The 23,532-nt window shown below is 43.4% G+C and overlaps 2 protein-coding genes across 2 annotated transcripts in view; both read left to right on the forward strand.

Annotated features, from left to right (window-relative positions):
• Nucleotides 1-15,305: 15,305 nt before the first annotated feature.
• Nucleotides 15,306-15,992, forward strand: LOC138350347 (putative proline-rich protein 21). Its single transcript, XM_069300973.1, has one exon. The coding sequence runs from the start codon at nucleotides 15,306-15,308 to the stop codon at nucleotides 15,990-15,992; it is 687 nt and encodes a 228-aa protein (XP_069157074.1).
• A 335-nt stretch (nucleotides 15,993-16,327) lies between these two features.
• Nucleotides 16,328-23,532, forward strand: part of LOC138350348 (loricrin-like) — a 49,786-nt gene continuing 42,581 nt past the window's right edge. Inside the window, exons 1-6 of the mRNA XM_069300974.1 lie at nucleotides 16,328-16,502; nucleotides 16,590-16,694; nucleotides 16,830-16,958; nucleotides 17,502-17,630; nucleotides 18,078-18,182; nucleotides 18,846-19,137. Coding sequence (XP_069157075.1) covers nucleotides 16,328-16,502; nucleotides 16,590-16,694; nucleotides 16,830-16,958; nucleotides 17,502-17,630; nucleotides 18,078-18,182; nucleotides 18,846-19,137 — 935 coding nt within the window. The remainder of the gene's footprint in view (nucleotides 16,503-16,589; nucleotides 16,695-16,829; nucleotides 16,959-17,501; nucleotides 17,631-18,077; nucleotides 18,183-18,845; nucleotides 19,138-23,532) is intronic.

A 23,532-nucleotide genomic window follows, 5' to 3' on the forward strand; every position in this document is an offset into this window, starting at 1 on the left:
TCAAAGGCTTTCTGACAATCCAAAAATATGCAGTCTGCCCACCCTTCGCTTTCTTGCCTTATTTTTGTTGCCTGGTCGTAGAATTCAAGTAACCCTGTGAGGCAGGACCTGCCATCCCTGAACCCATGTTGATGCTGTGTTACAAAGTTCCATCGCTCCAGATGCTCCACCAGTTTTTTTTAGCACAATCTTCTCCATCAGCTTGCATGGTATGCAGGTTAGGGACACTGGCCTGTAGTTCAGTGCCTCCTGTCTATCCCCTTTCTTGTATATCGGGACTACGTTAGCTGCTTTCCAAATATCTAGCAGTTCCCATGTTGCCAGTGATTTGTTATACACTATGGAGAGTGGTAGGCACAGTTCTCTTGCTCCTTCCTTTAGAACCCAAGGGGAGATTCCATCTGGGCCTATAGCCTTTGTCACATCCAACTCTAGTAAACACTTCCTTACTTCCCCACTGGTAATCTCAAACTCTTCCAGTGCTTCCTGGTTAGCTATTCCCTCACTTACCTCTGGAATTTCTCCTTGCTCTAAGGTGAAGACCTCCTGGAATTTCTTATTCAATTCCTCACACACTTCCTTGTCATTTGTAGTGAATCTTTCCGCCCCTATCCTTAATTTCATGTGTGTGTGTGTGTGTGTGTGTGTATAGGACATTTGAAATATATTTTTAGTGGTATCAACGCTGTAAACCATCTTATCCTGGAAACAAAATAATCATTTTAATCAAGATATACTAAACACTCGTATCCCTTGTTCGCATTTGTGTTCCTCACGTGTGCCCCAAAGAATGAGGTGATTTGATAAAATGCTATGCCCAAGATTACCATCCGAGTTGCCGGCGGGGAAGTGGTTCAAATAGCTTTGGCTATCACTTCCTTTTGTCCGGCCGTGATGGTCAAGCGGATTAAGGTGCCCCGTAGTTACCAGTTGTGTTTTCCTGGGAGTATGGGTTCGAGTCACTTCTGGGGTGTGAGTTTTCAGACGCATATAGTCCTGGGGACCATTCAGGCTTGTTCGCATTTGTGTTCCTCACGTGTGCCCCAAAGAATGAGGTGATTTGATAAAATGCTATGCCCAAGATTACCATCCGAGTTGCCGGCGGGGAAGTGGTTCAAATAGCTTTGGCTATCACTTCCTTTTGTCCGGCCGTGATGGTCAAGCGGATTAAGGCGCCCCGTAGTTACCAGTTGCGTTGCTCCTGGGAGTATGGGTTCGAGTCACTTCTGGGGTGTGAGTTTTCAGACGCATATAGTCCTGGGGACCATTCAGGCTTGTTCACATTTGTGTTCCTCACGTGTGCCCCAAAGAATGAGGTGATTTGATAAAATGCTATGCCCAAGATTACCATCCGAGTTGCCGGCGGGGAAGTGGTTCAAATAGCTTTGGCTATCACTTCCTTTTGTCCGGCCATGATGGTCAAGCGGATTAAGGCGCCCCGTAGTTACCAGTTGCGTTGCTCCTGGGAGTATGGGTTCGAGTCACTTCTGGGGTGGGAGTTTTCAGACGCATATAGTCCTGGGGACCATTCAGGCTTGTTCGCATTTGTGTTCCTCACGTGTGCCCCAAAAATGAGGTGATTTGATAAAATGCTATGCCCAAGATTACCATCCGAGTTGCCGGCGGGGAAGTGGTTCAAATAGCTTTGGCTATCACTTCCTTTTGTCCGGCCGTGATGGTCAAGCGGATTAAGGCGCCCCGTAGTTACCAGTTGCGTTGCTCCAGGGAGTATGGGTTCGAGTCACTTCTGGGGTGTGAGTTTTCAGACGCATATAGTCCTGGGGACCATTCAGGCTTGTTCGCATTTGTGTTCCTCACGTGTGCCCCAAAGAATGAGGTGATTTGATAAAATGCTATGCCCAAGATTACCATCCGAGTTGCCGGCGGGGAAGTGGTTCAAATAGCTTTGGCTATCACTTCCTTTTGTCCGGCCTTGATGGTCAAGCGGATTAAGGCGCCCCGTAGTTACCAGTTGCGTTGCTCCTGGGAGTATGGGTTCGAGTCACTTCTGGGGTGTGAGTTTTCAGACGCATATAGTCCTGGGGACCATTCAGGCTTGTTCGCATTTGTGTTCCTCACGTGTGCCCCAAAGAATGAGGTGATTTGATAAAATGCTATGCCCAAGATTACCATCCGAGTTGCCGGCGGGGAAGTGGTTCAAATAGCTTTGGCTATCACTTCCTTTTGTCCGGCCATGATGGTCAAGCGGATTAAGGCGCCCCGTAGTTACCAGTTGCGTTGCTCCTGGGAGTATGGGTTCGAGTCACTTCTGGGGTGGGAGTTTTCAGACGCATATAGTCCTGGGGACCATTCAGGCTTGTTCGCATTTGTGTTCCTCACGTGTGCCCCAAAAATGAGGTGATTTGATAAAATGCTATGCCCAAGATTACCATCCGAGTTGCCGGCGGGGAAGTGGTTCAAATAGCTTTGGCTATCACTTCCTTTTGTCCGGCCGTGATGGTCAAGCGGATTAAGGCGCCCCGTAGTTACCAGTTGCGTTGCTCCAGGGAGTATGGGTTCGAGTCACTTCTGGGGTGTGAGTTTTCAGACGCATATAGTCCTGGGGACCATTCAGGCTTGTTCGCATTTGTGTTCCTCACGTGTGCCCCAAAGAATGAGGTGATTTGATAAAATGCTATGCCCAAGATTACCATCCGAGTTGCCGGCGGGGAAGTGGTTCAAATAGCTTTGGCTATCACTTCCTTTTGTCCGGCCTTGATGGTCAAGCGGATTAAGGCGCCCCGTAGTTACCAGTTGCGTTGCTCCTGGGAGTATGGGTTCGAGTCACTTCTGGGGTGTGAGTTTTCAGACGCATATAGTCCTGGGGACCATTCAGGCTTGTTCGCATTTGTGTTCCTCACGTGTGCCCCAAAGAATGAGGTGATTTGATAAAATGCTATGCCCAAGATTACCATCCGAGTTGCCGGCGGGGAAGTGGTTCAAATAGCTTTGGCTATCACTTCCTTTTGTCCGGCCTTGATGGTCAAGCGGATTAAGGCGCCCCGTAGTTACCAGTTGCGTTGCTCCTGGGAGTATGGGTTCGAGTCACTTCTGGGGTGTGAGTTTTCAGAGACATATATATATATATATATATATATATATATATATATATATATATATATATATATATATATATATATAAATATATATATATTTATATATATATTTATATATATATATATATATATATATATATATATATATATATATATATATATATATATATATATACATATTAGTATATTTTGGTAGCAGTCTTTCCTGTAGACATATATTATTAAATATGACCGAAAAAGTAAGATTAATAATTCTAACACGAATTTTCTCAATCTTTCGTACATTTCTTTTCACTGTTGGTGGTAATTCAAAAATCAATTCTCCAAAATTCATTTTTATTTCTAGTCTGACGCGACACTTGAGCGCGTTTCGTAAAACTTATTACATTTTCAAAGACTTTAGTTACACATACACAACTGAATAGAACTTACACATCTCCGATTTGTTTATATCTACATTTGAGTGAGGTGGATGGGGTGAGGTGGTATTTAATAGGGTATTAAATTCATCAACACAAGACAGAACACGAAACAATGGGTATTGAATAGAAGTGATTGTAGAAAGCCTATTGGTCCATATTTCTTGATGCTTCTATATTGGAGCGGAGTCTTGAGGTGGGAAGAATATAGTTGTGCATTAATTGGCTGTTGATTGCTGGTGTTGACTTCTTGATGTGTAGTGCCTCGCAAACGTCAAGCCGTCTGCTATCGCTGTATCTATCGATGATTTCTGTGTTGTTTACTAGGATTTCTCTGGCGATGGTTTGGTTGTGGGAAGAGATTATATATTCCTTAATGGAGCCCTGTTGCTTATGCATCGTTAAACGCCTAGAAAGAGATGTTGTTGTCTTGCCTATATACTGGGTTTTTTGGAGCTTACAATCCCCAAGAGGACATTTGAAGGCATAGACGACGTTGGTCTCTTTTAAAGCGTTCTGCTTTGTGTCTGGAGAGTTTCTCATGAGTAGGCTGGTCGTTTTTCTGGTTTTATAGTAAATCGTCAGTTGTATCCTCTGATTTTTGTTTGTAGGATAACGTTTCTATTAACAATATCTTTCAGGACCCTTTCCTCCGTTTTATGAGCTGTGGAAAAGAAGTTCCTGTAAAATAGTCTAATAGGGGGTATAGGTGTTGTGTTAGTTGTCTCTTCAGAGGTTGCATGGCGTGTCACTTTCCTTCTTATGATGTCTTCGACGAAACCATTGGAGAAGCCGTTGTTGACTAGGACCTGCCTTACCCTACAGAGTTCTTTGTCGACTTGCTTCCATTCTGAGCTGTGGCTGAGAGCACGGCCGACATATGCGTTAACAACACTCCTCTTGTACCTGTCTGGGCAGTCGCTGTTGGCATTTAGGCACATTCCTATGTTCGTTTCCTTAGTGTAGACTGCAGTGTGGAAACCTCCGCTCTTTTCCATGACTGTTACATCTAGAGAGGGCAGCTTCCCATCCTTTTCCATGTCGTAAGTGAAACGCAGCACGGAACTCTGCTCAAACGCCTCCTTCAGCTCCTGCAGATGTCTGACATCAGGTACCTGTGTAAAAATGTCGTCAACATACCTACAGTATATGGCCGGTTTCAAGTTCACGTCGACTAAGACATTTTGCTTGATGGTACCTATGTAGAAGTTTGCAAACAGGACACCTAGGGGAGAACCCATGGCGACCCCATCTACTTGCTTATACATGTGCCCATCCGGGCTCAAGAAGAGTGCCTCTTTAGTACAAGCTTGGAGTAGTTTCCTTAGAATATTCTCTGGTATGTCAAGAGGAGTACAGGCACGATCACGATACACTCTGTCGGCTATCATCCCGATTGTCTCGTCCACAGGTACGTTGGTGAACAGTGATTCTATGTCCAACGAGGCTCTTATCCCTGTGGCCCGTGTGCCCCACAGTAAGTCAACAAATTCTTTTGGAGACTTCAGGCTGAAGGCGCAAGGGACATAAAGAGTTAGCAGGCCGTTGAGTCGCTTCGCCTGTCTGTACATGGGTGTGAGTATCTGGCTAATGATTGGCTGAAGTGGGTTTCCAGGCTTGTGTGTCTTGACATTTCCATTTCCGATTATATGTTCCATTAAGGAACATATAATCTCTTCCCACAACCAAACCATCGCCAGAGAAATCCTAGTAAACAACACAGAAATCATCGATAGATACAGCGATAGCAGACGGCTTTACGTTTGCGAGGCACTACACATCAAGAAGTCAACACCAGCAATCAACAGCCAATTAATGCACAACTATATTCTACCCACCTCAAGACTCCGCTCCAATATAGAAGCATCAAGAAATATGGACCAATAGGCTTTCTACAATCACTTCTATTCAATACCCATTGTTTCGTGTTCTGTCTTGTGTTGATGAATTTAATACCCTATTAAATACCACCTCACCCCATCCACCTCACTCAAATGTAGATATAAACAAATCGCAGATGTGTAAGTTCTATTCAGTTGTGTATGTGTAACTAAAGTCTTTGAAAATGTAATAAGTTTTACGAAACGCGCTCAAGTGTCGCGTCAGACTAGAAATAAAAATGAATTTTGGAGAATTGATTTTTGAATTACCACTAACAGTGAAAAGAAATGTACGAAAGATTGAGAAAATTCGTGTTAGAATTATTAATCTTACTTTTTCGGTCATATTTAATAATATATATATATATATATATATATATATATATATATATATATATATATATATATATATATATATATATATATATATATATATATATGTATGTATATATTATTATAGTGTAGGTTGGTGGTGTTGTCGTCGTTGATCCTTCTCTACGGACAACCCAACCCACAACTCGCTTATGAGTGCTTATACCTCTCTAGGAGATCACCCTTGGGCGCTTCTGGCTCTTGGAGAGGGGTTCAACGTCACACGTTTAGGGGATGCGGCTCCAACACTTAGCCTCGTTGTCACGTGCACACACCCACTCGAGCCGCTGTGACTCCCCACTCTCTCCTTATGTGATATGATCTCCTCAATCCCCTTTTGACTTATTAGTATTACCTTCAACCCTGTCCACAGCAGTGGTTCTTGGTTCTTTCTCTCTCTCTCTTCTTCTGTACTCAAGAGAATATATCTATAAACATGTACAAGGAAAATCAGCATTGAATGCAATAACATATATATATATATATATATATATATATATATATATATATATATCAGTATAAATGTTCCTTGATACACAACAATGATCAATCGATCACTCTATCATTCCTAGAACACATACATCTGTAGGTAATCCAGCCTACGACTGGAACTCTAAACTTCAGTATAAAACACTCCTTGACATAAGAATGCAAACAATCACTCACCTCTCATTGCGTCTTGCACGCTAATGACAAACAAACACTATCACTTCCTTACAAGTAATCCACCAGAACTTCCCTTCCACCTCTAGAAGTTCACTACCCTGATCTTTAGGTTCTTCCGGGCTTAACTACCAGGATCCTCTGCAGCTCCTCCAGGCTGCTACCATGAAGTTTTCCTTGAGCAACTACGGTGCTTCACCCTTCTGCTAGGGTCCTCCACAGCTCTCCTGGCTGCTACACCATGAAGTTTCCTAGAGCAATTATGGTGCTTCACCACCTCTACAGAAGCACGTGACACTCCTCTTCACTGCTTCTCCTCACAGCTTGAGGTCCTCTGCTCCACTACCTTGGAGTCTCATTAATTCATCTGTGCTGGCTTCGAAGTTCTCAGCAACTTCTTCCCCAAAGACAAACCTGCAACCCATCGACACTCCAATAAAAATGTTTCCCCTTTAACACATAAACAAAAATAATCACACAATATGTTTGCCTCGAACCTCTATCTGTCCTCTACATACTGTGAGAGTGGACTCCCCCGTTGGGCGGGTCCATGCTCCATGTTGCCCGGTGGGCCTCACTCACTCCGGGAGGGGCCTCCGCCGTCGGGAGCTCTCAGTCACCTGCCAGCGCTCAGAGGGGACGGACGTCGCTCCATGTTTCTCCCTCTCCACTCTCTTATTTTAGGCTTTCTGCCTTATCAAAACATGTCTAACATATAAATAAACATTGCTACTGTCGCTGGGTACATGACCAACTACAAGCAATCACTATGAACTGGCTTAAATCGTGCTTACAACAGATTGTCTAGTCGAGGGCGCTCCTCCCTCTGACGGAGCTTGCTCAGGGCGCTGCCACGGCCCACGATAATGCCTCTGGGCGGTTTAATAAACACTCCTCGTCGCCCAGGACTTGAGACCACACCTCCACAGCTGGTACGTCTGCACACTTCTCTTCTCTTCGAGATATATCACTAGGGTTTCCTTTCTGACGGGAGCTCAACAGAGCGCGGCTTTTCCCCTGCGATGTCTGGCCTCAAGTGAGGTCAAAGCCCTCCAGAGGCGAGCCTCACGCCTCCAGCAAAATGTCCACATCTCCTAGCCAGTCATTTATCTGTTTTCTTCTTCACTGCCCATAATCTTAAATTGTTCATCATATCCAACCAGCTATTTTACATCTGTGTTATCGCCTCTATATATCCTAGACCTTCTGGTTAGGTCAGGCTTGCTGAATAACTCTCAAGGGGGAAGACTCGTTTCTCCTGCAGGCTGAGATCATAACACTCCCCTCCCCTTATTTTTGAGAGTTATTCCAGTGGCAAAGCTCGGGATAATACATCCGCCACCACACTGTCTCGTTCTTCAACCAATATTTTCGACCGGTTGATCTGCTTATGTACTCCCTTAGGAGTCTACAATTAGTTCGTTGCTCCTTGTAACATCTGGCTCACAACTCGCCAGAAACATGATCCTCTCACAAACGATCTGGCTCCTCTTGCACCTCTTGGCTAGGCTGTCCTCCTTGGACGCCTGCACTCCATCGGTCCACTCTACTTACTGTTTCCACCCTCCGTTTCCTCGTCTTCTTCTCTTTACGTCCAGAGTCAGACATCTAGTTTCTGTACCTCCTCTGTCGTCTTCACACTACCATCTACTGCCATTATACTTCCGTCTCCTGTCATCATACTTCACTCCCTTGTCTTCACCGACGATCCTCCCTTTCGTCTTCTTGTTTATCCGAGACCTCATCCTGTTTGACTTCCATCGAGTTCTCGGCTTTCGTCTACTCCTCCATGCTTGTATCATCATCCTCTTCCCACACTTCTCACTTCTATACAACTCCATTTCTTCTCCTTCAACTCTTCTTCATTCCCTAAAAGTTTCTTTGAGCACTGTACTACATCCAACAGCACTCGACCGTACATGTCGCTTTACCTCTCCTAGAGTGCTCATAAGCCTCTCTCCACACATACTGACTCTTCTCCTTTCATTTTCTCGGCTATTACTCTTCTTCACTATCTCTCCTCCACGTTTTCCGTGAAACATGTCAACTCTTGACATCTCCCACAACTTAACTCCACTATCCATATGCCTCTGTGCTCGTTGACAACTTGACGCTCTACTCCCGTCCTCAGTCTGTCCACATCCTTTCTCATTTCTACTCAGCACAGTTGCATTCGCCTTCCGACTCTTAATTTCAGCGGACTGGGCTCTGTTCAGGTTCGCTCTCTTCACATGATTCTTCTTCGGCTGGGTCATCTTCACTTTTGACCTCACCGAGACTTCATTTTCCTGGGCTGGACCTTCATCAAACAGCCATGCTATATCTACATCGATATCTTCTACCGGTTTAATCGACACTGTCTCATCTTCTCCAGCGTCTTCCTTGTCGGCCACCTCTGTCTTCATCACTACCGAGACAGGGTACTCAATGGCTTGGTGGTCTCCTGACTCATCTCCTCGGATGTCAGTCAGGTTCACACTCTCAGGTGTCCCACCCGTGCCATGGCCTCCTGGGCACTCCTCTGGCACAGTCTCCACCATGACTCTTGGCAACACCTTTCTCCCGCACAAGTCATTCTCCAGGATCACTTGGACTCCTGGAACAGGTATGTCGGGGCATACCCCCAACATCATCTCTGCCGACACATATTCCGACCTTAGCTGGACAGTACAAACGGGCATGTCACTCTCAGACAACAACCCATATACTCTCATCTTACTCCTGCCAGCTAACCGTCGAACATTCCCAATCAGGCTTCTCGTAATCAAGCTCTGATTAGCTACGGTATCTCTTAAGATACCAACTTCTACCTCAGGATGGCCTCCTATACTGATCCAACCTTTGCTCATGAACGGCCTATACCTCTCGTTCACTAAGTTCACCTTCTGTGGTTTGTCTTGGAACACATTAGTATATCTACTTCGGGGGTCACACATGGCCAGGGTCACAACTCTTTTGCCCTGCCGACAATCTCGCATCACGTGACCCAATCCGTTACAATTGTAACACCTCACCTGGGAAAAGTCTCTTCTATATGTACCAGAGTGGCTCTGACTTTGTCCACTCGCATGAGAGTTCCTCGGGCCAGGCACACTACCTGCACTCTGTGGGGCTTTACTGGGCTCTTGACTTCCTGGATAATGATCAGTTTCTCGTTTAGCTCCTCCATCTTCACTTTCAGACGAAGTGCGCGACCTACTCTTCTGAGTTTTAGGGTACTTACTTTTATCTGCCCATTTATCAAAATTCTTTTCACCCCAGACTCTTCTGGGTCTTTCATAATTTCTTCCTCCCCAGACTCCACTGGATCTGCCATTGCTGCGTCTCACCTCGCTTCTCACTCTGTTCTCCCTTAAGCTCTTATATGCTTCAGTAATCGTATCCGCCCTATCTGCGGCATCTTTCACCTCCTTTATCCCTGCTTCTTGGATCTTGAACTTTGTTTCGGGATGCATCATCTCCAAGAACTTCTCCATGACCATCAGTTGCTTCAGGTCAGCGTAAGATCCAACTCCAGCAGCCTCAATCCACTTTTGGAATCGTCTTTCCAGATCCCTTGCTGTCTCAGCAAACGTACATGCTCCAACTTTGATCATTTCTCTGAAGCGCTTCCTATAAGCTTCTGGGGTTAACTGAAACGAGCGCAATATGCTGCTCTTTACCGTGGCATAATCCTGGCACTCTTCCAGTGACAATTGGGTGTATGCCTCCCTGGCTGCACCGGTCAATCTTAACTGGACCAACTGGGCCCATTCCTCCTGTGGCCACTCCTTGATGCTGGCTACTTTTTCAAAATGCTCGAAGAAGCTCTCTGCCTCTTCGGGAACAAACAAGGGAATGTCCTTCTCCCTAATCCTAACATCTGGTGAGTGTGATACCTGGGTGGTGCTCTCTGGCAACCCATGTTCAATCCTTTGCTCAGCCAAGGTTCTGTTCGCTTCTATATGCATTTGTTTGGTTCTCTCTTTTTCTTTTTCGACCTGGGCTTTTTCTTTTTCCACCTCTAGTCTTGCTTTCTCCTTTTCTATTTCCAGTCTAGTTTTCTCTTTTTCTTTCTCGGCTTCATTTTTTATCTGGAGTTCTAATTTCAGCTTTTCCAGCTGGAACTGTCTCTCCTTGTCCTCTCGTTGTTGCTGCATCTGGAGCTCTAACTGGAATCTCTCCAAGCTCCTATTTCGGCTACTCCTGCTACTGCAGCTACTCTTGCTGCTCCTACTTGATCCCTGGGATCTCACTTCATCCTGCCCATCATCCTCCTTTCCACTTTCAGCTCCTTTCTGGGCTCCTTGTTCTACCACTTCATTTTTGGCTCTTAACTGCCTCAGGGTCTCATCCTTCATCCCAGCTACTTTAGATGCTTTCAACCTAATGTCACATTTTTCTGCTATTTGTTTCAATTGATCCCTCGTGCAACCTTCCAAGTCCTCAGGCTTGCCTGACTCCACAAACGCTTGCATCTTATCCATCTTGTCCTGTGAGTCTTCCCAAGAGAGAAAATATACACCTGCAGTCACACAGTGTATCTATTCCAGCAAGGGGTATACAAATCCACTCTTGGACAGGGTGTGGGTGTGTCAGTTCACTCTCCCGGACACAGGCCCCCAATTTATTATAGTGTAGGTTGGTGTTGTTGTCGTCGTTGATCCTTCTCTACGGACAACCCAACCCACAACTCGCTTATGAGTGCTTATACCTCTCTAGGAGATCACCCTTGGGCGCTTCTGGCTCTTGGAGAGGGGCTCAACGTCACACGTTTAGGGGATGCGGCTCCAACACTCAGCCTCGTTGTCACGTGCACACACCCACTCGAGCCGCTGTGACTCCCCACTCTCTCCTTATGTGATATGATCTCCTCAATCCCCTTTTGACTTATTAGTATTACCTTCAACCCTGTCCACAGCAGTGGTTTTTGGTTCTTTCTCTCTCTCTCCTTCTGTACTATTTCATGGGAAGCCTCACTAGGACAAGGTCAAATGCCAGCAAATTGGAATACATTTACTGGACAGAGCACATACACAATACATATACACATATAATAATAATGAATCCTATACTCTATACTATTACCATCAGGGTGCACTCCAACACCATCAGAACTCTATTATCAGTTTATCAAGTGGTATCCTATCTTCTGATTCCCCACCTGATACTGTCTACCTCTTCAAGTAGATCAATATACATATTGATTATATATAGTATAAGACAATAGTAGATTGTCTTATACTACAATGTTGCACGATCAACAAGAGAATATATCTATAAACATGTACAAGGAAAATCAGCATTGAATGCAATAACATATATATATATATATATATATATATATATATATATATATATATATATATATATATATATATATATATCAGTATAAATGTTCCTTGATACACAACAATGATCAATCGATCACTCTATCAGTCCTAGAACACATACATCTGTAGGTAATCCAGCCTACGACTGGAACTCTAAACTTCAGTATAAAATACTCCTTGACATAAGAATGCAAACAATCACTCACCTCTCATTGCGTCTTGCACGCTAATGACAAACAAACACTGTCACTTTCCTACAAGTAATCCACCAGAACTTCCCTTCCACCTCTAGAAGTTCACTACCCTGATCTTTAGGTTCTTCCGGGCTTCACTACCAGGATCCTCTGCAGCTCCTCCAGGCTGCTACCATGAAGTATCCTTGAGCAACTAGGGTGCTTCACCCTTCTGCTAGGGTCCTCCACAGCTCTCTTGGCTGCTACACCATGAAGTTTCCTCGAGCAATTATGGTGCTTCACCACCTCTACAGAAGCACGTGACACTCCTCTTCACTGCTTCTCCTCACAGCTTGAGGTCCTCTGCTCCACTACCCTGGAGTCTCATCAACTACTTCATCTATGCTGGCTTCGAAGTTCTCAGCAACTTCTTCCCCAAAGACAAACCTGCAACCCATCGACACTCCAATAAAAATGTTTCCCCTTTAACACATAAACAAAAATAATCACACAATATGTTTGCCTAGAACCTCTATCTGTCCTCTACATACTGTGAGAGTGGACTCCCCCGTTGGGCGGGTCCATGCTCCACCTTGCCTGGTGGGCCTCACTCACTCCGGGAGGGGCCTCCGCCGTCGGGAGCTCTCAGTCACCTGCCAGCGCTCAGAGGGGACGGACGTCCCTCTGTGTTTCTCCCTCTCCACTCTCTTATTTTAGGCTTTCTGCCTTATCAAAACATGTCAAACTTATAAATAAACATTGCTACTGTCGCTGGGCACACGACCAACTACAAGCAATCACTATGAACTGGCTTAAATCGTGCTTACCACAGATTGTCTAGTCGAGCGCGCTCCTCCCTCTGACGGAGCTTGCTCAGGGCGCTGCCATGGCCCACGATAATGCCTCTGGGCAGTTTAATAAACACTCCTCGTCGCCCAGGACTTGAGACCACACGTCCCCAGCTCAATTCCACAGCTGGTATGTCTGCACACTTCTCTTCTCTTCGAGATATATCACTAGGGGTTCCTTTCTGACAGGAGCTCAACGGAGCGCGGCTTTCCCCCTGTGATGTCTGGCCTCAAGTGAGGTCAAAGCCCTCCAGAAGCGAGACCTCACGCCTCCAGCAAAATGTCCACATCTCCTAGCCAGTCATTTATCTGTTTTCTTCTTCACTGCCCATAATCTTAAATTGTTCATCATATCCAACCAGCTATTTTACATCTGTGTTATCGCCTCAATATATCCTAGACCTTCTGGTTAGGTCAGGCTTGCTAAATAACTCTCAAGGGGGAAGACTCGTTTCTCCTGCAGGCTGAGATCATAACAATATAAATATAGAAAATTCGTGTTAGAACTATTAATCTTACTTTTTCGGTCATATTAATTAATATATGTCTACAGGAAAGACTGCTACCAAAATATACTAATATATGTATATATATATATATATATATATATATATATATATATATATATATATATATATATATATATACTATCTTCTGATTTAGGGCTTCTGTCCCTTTAACTATTTTTCTAGCATCAGGCCTTAACTGAAAGAGGAGTTCTCCAAAACTCATTTTCGTTATTTCAAGGTGAAGAAAAATGTGAATTACTATAGAATGTATTACACTTATTTATACAATTTGCACAACGTTTCGAACCTCAATGGGTCATTATTAAGTGAAAAGAAATTACAAAACTCGTTGATTTATACCCGTACGGGGTCAGGTGATAAGACAAGTACAATAAAGGTAAAAACAAGAGGGATACATAGGGGAAAATGCGGGATGAAGCACATAAGATCATAAGAACGTATGAATAAAGGAAACTGCAGAAGGCCTATTAGCCCATACGAGGCAGCTCCTGCCTATGCAAATGGGAATAATAACACAAAAACCCATACTGCCAGAACACTCATTGCTTCTGGGAGTATGGGTTCGAGTCACTTCTGGGGTGTGAGTTTTCAGTGGCATATATACCTGGAGACCGTTCAGGATTGTTCGCATTTGTGTTCCTCACGTGTGCCCCAAAGAATGAAAATATTTGATAAAATACCATGCCCAAGATTACCAACCGAGTGCCTGGGGGGATGGGGGGGGGGGATGGAAATTGCCTCGGTTACCATCCTCTTTTGTTCGGTCATGTTGGTCGAGTGGTTAAGGGATCCTGTACATCATTTGCATTGCTTCTGGCAGTATGAGTTCGAGTCACTTCTGGGGTGTGAGTTTTCAGTGATATATGTATATATATATATATATATGCGAACAAGCCTGAATGGTCCCCAGGACATATGCAATATATATATATATATATATATATATATATATATATATATATATATATATATATATATATATATGTCGTACCTAGTAGCCAGAACGCACTTCTCAGCCTACTATGAAAGGCCCGATTTGCCTAATAAGCCAAGTTTTCCTGAATTAATATATTTTCACTATTTTTTTTCTTATAAAATGATAAAGCTACACATTTCATTATGAATGAGGTCAATTTTTTTTTATTGGAGTTAAAATTAACGTAGAAATATGACAGAACCTAACCAACCCTACCTAACCTAGCCTAACCTATCTTTATAGGTTATGTTAGGTTAGGTAGCCGAAAAAGTTAGGTTAGGTTAGGTTAGGTAGGTTAGGTAGTCGAAAAAGCATTAGTTCATGAAAACTTGGCTTATTAGGCAAATCGGGCCTTGAATAGTAGGCTGAGAAGTGCGTTCTGGCTACTAGGTACGACATATATATATATATATATATATATATATATATATATATATATATATATATATATATATATATATATATATATATATATATATATATATATATATATATATGTATATATATATATATGTATATATATATATATATATATATATATATATATATATATATATATATATATATATGTGTATATATATATATATATATATATATATATATATATATATATATATATATATATATATATATATATACATATATATATATATATATTCATGAATGTATTTATAATATGTTGTCAGTAGATATGCTATGTGTGTGTGTGGTGTTGTTTAATGATATTTTTTTGAACTAATTGTTGAGGTATGAATATTGTAACAATAGCCATTTAGTGATTTTTATTTAATGAATGTCAAAAAGTATATATTTTAATGACGTTTCTCGATATTGATATGCGAGGACTTGGCGCAACAGGTAATATTTCTGTCATATTTTAACGTATAAGTTCAGAGTTACTAAAGAGTGAGTCTTTCAACCTCCCTCCAACATGGCGTTATTATAGACACAGTTTTGTTTTTGTGTGTGAAAGGCCAGTGACTATTTCTGAGAAACTTGTTCAAAAAGCTTAACCCTTACCTAATGATAAAAACATCCTTATGAGCGACTCAATTCATCATTATTCTTAAAACTATATGCCAGGCAGTGACCGACCCATCTGTGGTGGTTGGCCTTATGTTAAGTACCTAACTGATCACATCTCCACTGAACCCCGCCCATATCTACAGCATGCTCCACCCACCATCTCTACTGAACCCCGCCCATATCTACAGCATGCTCCACCCACCATCTCTACTGAACCCCGCCCATATCTACAGCATGCTCCACCCACCATCTCTACTGAACCCCGCCCATATCTACAGCATGCTCCACCCACCATCTCTACTGAACCCCGCCCATATCTACAGCATGCTCCACCCACCATCTCTACTGAACCCCGCCCATATCTACAGCATGCTCCACCCACCATCTCTACTGAACCCCGCCCATATCTACAGCATGCTCCACCCACCATCTCTACTGAACCCCGCCCATATCTACAGCATGCTCCACCCACCATCTCTACTGAACCACGCCCATATCTACAGCATGCTCCACCCACTCTCTCTACTGAACCCCGCCCATATCTACAGCATGCTCCACCCACCATCTCTACTGAACCCCGCCCATATCTACAGCATGCTCCACCCACTCTCTCTACTGAACCCCGCCCATATCTACAGCATGCTCCACCCACCATCTCTACTGAACCCCGCCCATATCTACAACATGCTCCCCCACCCCCTCTGAACATCCGGCCAGACATAACAAACAACCAATGAGAATCAGTAGAGAAACCAGAACCAAAAGGTCAACCAACACACGCTTCTCAATTACATTCACTAAAGAAGATCAAATCTCTATATCAAGGGGTGAAGGGAAAGTGAGAGAGACTATGATGTTTTAACAGATGTGATAACTGTTGACTAGCTATCCCAGATGCAGTATATCCATGAAGCTTCGCACCTAATTACGAAAATAAAAGAGTAGCAGTTAACACAAAAAGAGAAAGTGAAAGAAAGATATAATAATTTGAGAAAGCCTGGAAGATCTAACCCTGGAGGAGTAAGAACACGAGGGAATATAATGGTTGTGGTCATGAACAACCATCCAACAGATGAGGCTGGAATGTGATGAATTGACGTGTAGGAATGATGGATCAGGGATGTATGGTAACGATGGATCAGGGAAGTATGGTAATGATGGATCAGGGAAGTATGATAATTGTGGATCAAGGAAGTGTGGTAATGATGGATCAGGGAAGTATGGTAATGATGGATCAGGGAAGTGTGGTAATGATGGATCAGGGGAGTATGGTAATGATGGATCAGGGAAGTGTGGTAATGATGGATCAGGGAAGTGTGGTAATGATGGATCAGGGAAGTGTGGTAATGATGGATCAGGGAAGTATGATAATTGTGGATCAAGGAAGTGTGGTAATGATGGATCAGGGAAGTATGTTAATGATGGATCAGGGAAGTATGGTAATGATGGATCAGGGAAGTATGTTAATGATGGATCAGGGAAGTGTGGTAATGATGGATCAGGGAAGTGTGGTAATGATGGATCAGGGAAGTGTGGTAATGGTGGATCAAGGAAGTGTGGTAATGATGGATCAGGGAAGTGTGGTAATGATGGATCAGGGGAGTATGGTAATGATGGATCAGGGATGTATGGTAATTGTGGATCAAGGAAGTGTGGTAATGATGGATCAGGGAAGTATGGTAACGATGGATCAGGGAAGTATGGTAATGATGGATCAGGGAAGTGTGGTAATGATGGATCAGGGGAGTATGGTAATGATGGATCAGGGAAGTGTGGTAATGATGGATCAGGGAAGTGTGGTAATGATGGATCAGGGAAGTGTGGTAATGATGGATCAGGGAAGTATGGTAATGATGGATCAGGGAAGTGAGGTAATGATGGATCAGGGAAGTACGGTAATGGTGGATCAAGGAAGTGTGGTAATGATGGATCAGGGAATTGTGGTAATGATGGATCAGGGAATTGTGCTAATGATGGATCAGGGAAGTGTGGTAATGATGGATCAGGGAAGTGTGGTAATGATGGATCAGGGAATTGTGGTAATGATGGATCAGGGAAGTGTGGTAATGGTGGATCAAGGAAGTGTGGTAATGATGGATCAGGGAAGTGAGGTAATGATGGATCAGTGAAGTGTGGTAATGATGGATCAGTGAAGTATGGTAATGATGGATCAGGGAAGTGTGGTAATGATGGATCAGAGAAGTGTGGTAATGATGGATCAGTGAAGTATGGTAATGATGGATCAGGGAAGTGTGGTAATGATGGATCAGGGAAGTGTGGTAATGATGGATCAGGGGAGTATGGTAATGGTGGATCAAGGAAGTGTGGTAATGATGGATCAGGGAAGTATGGTAATGATGGATCAGGGAAGTGTGGTAATGATGGATCAGGGAACTGTGGTAATGATGGATCAGGGGAGTATGGTAATGATGGATCAGGGAAGTGTGGTAATGATGGATCAGGGAAGTGTGGTAATGATGGATCAGGGAATTGTGGTAATGATGGATCAGGGAAGTGTGGTAATGGTGGATCAAGGAAGTGTGGTAATGATGGATCAGGGAAGTGTGGTAATGATGGATCAGTGAAGTGAGGTAATGATGGATCAGGGAAGTGTGGTAATGATGGATCAGGGAAGTGAGGTAATGATGGATCAGAGAAGTGTGGTAATGATGGATCAGTGAAGTATGGTAATGATGGATCAGGGAAGTGTGGTAATGATGGATCAGGGAATTGTGGTAATGATGGATCAGTGAAGTGAGGTAATGATGGATCAGGGAAGTATGGTAATGATGGATCAGGGAAGTGTGGTAATGATGGATCAGGGAAGTGTGGTAATGATGGATCAGGGAAGTGTGGTAATGATGGATCAGGGAAGTATGGTAATAATGGATCAGGGGAGTATGGTAATGGTGGATCAGGGAAGTATGGTAATGATGGATCAGGGAAGTGAGGTAATGATGGATCAGAGAAGTGTGGTAATGATGGATCAGGGGAGTATGGTAATGATGGATCAGGGAAGTGAGGTAATCATGGATCAGGGAAGTGTGGTAATGATGGATCAGGGGAGTACGATAATGATGGATCAGTGAAATCAGGTAATGATGGATCAGGGAAGTGTGGTAATGATGGATCAGGGGAGTATGGTAATGATGGATCAGTGAAGTGTGGTAATGATGGATCAGGGGAGTACGGTAATGATGGATCAGTGAAATCAGGTAATGATGGATCAGGGAAGTGTGGTAATGATGGATCAGGGGAGTATGGTAATGATGGATCAGTGAAGTGTGGTAATGATGTATCATGGAAGTATGGTAATGATGGATCAGGGGAGTACGGTAATGATGGATCAGTGAAATCAGGTAATGATGGATCAGGGAAGTGTGGTAATGATGGATCAGGGGAGTATGGTAATGATGGATCAGGGAAGTATGGTAATGATGGATCACGGAAGTGAGGTAATGATGGATCAGGGAAGTGTGGTAATGGTGGATCAATGAAGTGTGGAAATGATGAATCAATGAAGTGTGGTAATGATGGATCAATGAAGTGTGGTAATGATGGATCAGGGAAGTGAGGTAATGATGGATCAGGGAAGTGTGGTAATGATGGATCAGGGAAGTGTGGTAATGATGGATCAGGGAAGTGTGGTAATGGTGGATCAATGAAGTGTGGAAATGATGGATCAATGAAGTGTGGTAATGGTGGATCAATGAAGTGTGGAAATGATGGATCAATGAAGTGTGGTAATGATGGATCAATGAAGTGTGGTAATGATGGATCAGGGAAGTGTGGTATTGCTGGATCACGGAAGTATGGTAATGGTGGATCAGGGAAGTGTGGTAATGATGGATCAGGGAAGTATGGTAATGATGGATCAGGGAAGTATGGTAATGGTGGATCAGGGAAGTGTGGTAATGATGGATCAGGGAAGTATGGTAATGATGGATCAGGGGAGTATGGTAATGATGGATCAGGGAAGTGTGGTAATGATGGATCAGGGAAGTATGGTAATGATGGATCAGGGGAGTATGGTAATGATGGATCAGGGAAGTGTGGTAATGATGGATCAGGGAAGTATGGTAATGGTGGATCAGGGAAGTATGGTAATGGTGGATCAGGGAAGTGTGGTAATGATGGATCAGGGAAGTATGGTAATGATGGATCAGGGGAGTATGGTAATGATGGATCAGGGAAGTGTGGTAATGATGGATCAGGGAAGTATGGTAATGGTGGATCAGGGAAGTGTGGTAATGATGGATCAGGGAAGTATGGTAATGATGGATCAGGGAAGTGTGGTAATGATGGATCAGGGAAGTATGGTAATGATGGATCAGGGAAGTATGTTAATGATGGATCAGGGAAGTGTGGTAATGATGGATGAGGGAAGTGTGGTAATGATGGATCAGGGAAGTGTGGTAATGATGGATCAGGGAAGTATGGTAATGATGGATCAGGGAAGTGTGGTAATGATGGATGAAGGAAGTGTGGTAATGATGGATCAGGGAAGTATGGTAATGATGGATCAGGGAAGTATGGTAATGATGGATCAGGGAAGTGTGGTAATGATGGATGAGGGAAGTGTGGTAATGATGGATCAGGGAAGTGTGGTAATGATGGATGAGGGAAGTATGGTAATGATGGATCAGGGAAGTGTGGTAATGATGGATCAGGGAAGTGTGGTAATGATGGATCAGGGAAGTATGGTAATGATGGATCAGGGAAGTGTGGTAACGATGGATCAGGGAAGTATGGTAATGATGGATCAGGGAAGTATGGTAATGATGGATCAGGGAAGTGTGGTAATGATGGATCAGGGAAGTATGGTAATGATGGATCAGGGAAGTATGGTAATGATGGATCAGGGAAGTATGGTAATGATGGATCAGGGAAGTATGGTAATGATGGATCAGGGAAGTGAGGTAATGATGGATCAGGGAAGTATGGTAATGATGGATCAGGGAAGTATGATAACGATGACTCCTACTAGAATAATAGCGGTGACTGCTGGAGGAATAAGAGCGCTAACTGCAGGAAATAAATACGACGGCAAACAGCCAACATAGGAGGATGAACTAGAAAGAATATGACACAAACAAAGAGTGAGTTGTTGGGTCTTCTAATACGACCTCCACACAAAGTCAAAACATCAGGAATACGAGGAAGATTCTGCAAGGTTAATATTCTTGAATAATGTAATCCAAATATAAAAACATTTATCTGGTAACAAAGAAATGTATAAAAAAATGAAGAATGGGTAATTCGTCAGCACTTGATGCAAATGATGCTCATAACGGTGTACTTAAATGTTAATGGACTGGCTCACATTAACAAGCTGAATAACAGTCCAAAAATTTACCAGTATATAAAAAAATTCTAATGAGACGTGAATGACGGTAGTCAGTATTTAGCGGGGTGCCAGTGACAACAGAGGAGGCAGACAGACTCTGACGGGCGTCAGTGACAGGAGAGAAGACAGACAGACAGACCATGACAGATACCACAACTTGGAGAAGCATGAAGCCTCCGTCTCCCATGATAATCACCTCGTGCCTATCCACAGCGTCTCTGTGAACCTGTCCCTCTCCCCGTGGTTGTGACCGTAACTCCTTGTCAGTGGCCAGCTCCGGCTCGGTGTTCACCCCGTCTCTTCAGGTATTGTTGGCTCACAGTGGCGGCCGCCTTCCTCCACCTGTATACATATACATCTGACCAATAAACACCTTTGTGTACGGTCAGACCGCCAGCTTCACTTCCCTGCATGCCAGCGGTCCGCCTCAGTGCTTTCTTTCACCCTGCAGCGCAGTGCTGCTGCTCACCCAGTTACCTCAATCTGATGGTGTTTACAGCACCAGCAGTGTGCTTCACTCCACTGAGGTGTTGCAGGTTTTTGACAATTTCCCAATTTTCTCTCTCTCACGCGCGCGAAGTTGACTGAGACACGCGTCATTTTTTTCATATATTGGTATTTGGTGGAGAGTGGCTGCCGCCGCTTTTGGAGTTGGTAGACCCAGTCCAATACGCGGAATTATTTTTGCATGTAGTTGGCAAATGACGATGACTGAGTGGCCACAGCGGTCCAGGCGCTGGGAACTGTCCCGGCCCTGGGAACTATCCCGGCCCTGGGAACTGTCCCGGCCCTGGGAACTGTCCCGGCCCTGGGAACTGTCCCGGCCCTGGGAACTGTCCCGGCCCTGGGAACTGATGTTTTCTTTAACTTTTAAGTTATTTCTTTAAGTTTTCTTTAACTTTCTATTATTTTGTTCACCATCATTAACTTTCTATAACTTTCATTTATAATTCTAAACTCATGTGCAACTTCAGTATCTTATCTTTTAACACTCTCTTCTATCTTGAATTTCTTCATTATAAATGTATTTCAACCAATGACTTCTCCTCAACGCTCTTAACATTCTTCTCCAGTAAAAGAAAAATTCCCCTGTATGATGTTAAATTTATTACCCAGTCAACAACATCCTATAAGCCCCCTTAACTTTCTTCCTAAGCCAATAATCTCCCCTCTTAGCCCCTAACGTTTCTCCTCAGACCTCAACAATCCGCCAAAACGTTCTGCATATCAACAATTTATTCCGTATCTCCACATTTTTATACTTTCAGTTTGCTTCCTCAACTCCTAATTTTCATCCTTAACCCTGAACATTCTCTCTTGATTCAGTAGCGTCTTGATAACGCATTAACTTTTTGTCTCTAATCTAAACATTATTTTATTTTGCCATTTTTCCCAAAAACGTTTAACGATCACTCATAAAGATCAAGCTTTTTATCCCGTAATAATATTACAAATATGTTATCGCCATCCTTCAGTCATTAACTCTTTCACAGCTTTCAACATTTACTTCCTCGTAACTTTTAACATTTACTTTCTCTTAACTTTTAACATTTACTTTCTCTTATCTTTTAAAGTTTACTTTCTCTTAACTTTTAACATTTACTTTCTCTTAACTTTTAACATTTACTTTTTCTTAACTTTTAACATTTACTTTCTCTTATATTTTAAAGTTTACTTTCTCTTAACTTTTAACATTTACTTTCTCTTAACTTTTAACATTTACTTTCTCTTAACTTTTAACATTCGCTTTCTCTTAATTTTTAACATTACCTTCTTTAACTTTTGCTTTCTCTAAACAATTAACTTTTACTCTCTCTTAACTTTTACCTCTAGGTCTCAACCCTTAACATTCCCTATCAGTCGTCATTTTATAGTCTCAACCCTCATCACTTTCTCCCACCACTTCACAACTTCTCCTGACTCTTAGCCCACTCTCCCAACCACTAGACCTTAACTCACTCTCCCAGCCACTAGACCTTAACTCACTCTCCCAGCCACTAGACCTTAACTCACTCTCCCAACCACTAGACCTTAACTCACTCTCCCAACCACTAGACCTTAACTCACTCTCCCAACCAATAGACCTTAACTCACTCTCCCAACCACTAGACCTTAACTCACTCTCCCAACCACTAGACCTTAACTCACTCTCCCAACCACTAGACCTTAACTCACTCTCCCAACTACTAGACCTTAACTCACTCTCCCAGCCACTAGACCTTAACTCACTCTCCCAGCCACTAGACCTTAACTCACTCTCCCAACCACTAGACCTTAACTCACTCTCCCAACCACTAGACCTTAACTCACTCTCCCAACCAATAGACCTTAACTCACTCTCCCAACCACTAGACCTTAACTCACTCTCCCAACCACTAGACCTTAACTCACTCTCCCAACCACTAGACCTTAACTCACTTTCCCAACCACTAGACCTTAACTCGCTCTCCCAACCACTAGACCTTAACTCACTCTCCCAACCACTAGACCTTAACTCACTCTCCCAACCACTAGACCTTAACTCACTCTCCCAACCACTAGACCTTAACTCACTCTCCCAACCACTAGACCTTAACTCACTCTCCCTACCACTAGACCTTAGCCCACTCTCCCAGCCACTAGACCTTAACTCACTCTCCCAACCACTAGACCTTAACTCACTCTCCCAACCACTAGACCTTAACTCACTCTCCCAACCACTAGACCTTAACTCACTCTCCCAACCACTAGACCTTAACTCACTCTCCCAACCACTAGACCTTTGCCCACTCTCCCAGCCACTAGACCTTAACTCACTCTCCCAACTACTAGACCTTAACTCACTCTCCCAACCACTAGACCTTAGCCCACTCTCCCAGCCACTAGACCTTAACTCACTCTCCCAGCCACTAGACCTTAACTCACTCTCCCAACCACTAGACCTTAGCCCA

The sequence above is a fragment of the Procambarus clarkii genome, chromosome 45, assembly GCF_040958095.1.
Source record: "Procambarus clarkii isolate CNS0578487 chromosome 45, FALCON_Pclarkii_2.0, whole genome shotgun sequence".
NCBI classification, from domain to species: domain Eukaryota; kingdom Metazoa; phylum Arthropoda; class Malacostraca; order Decapoda; family Cambaridae; genus Procambarus; species Procambarus clarkii.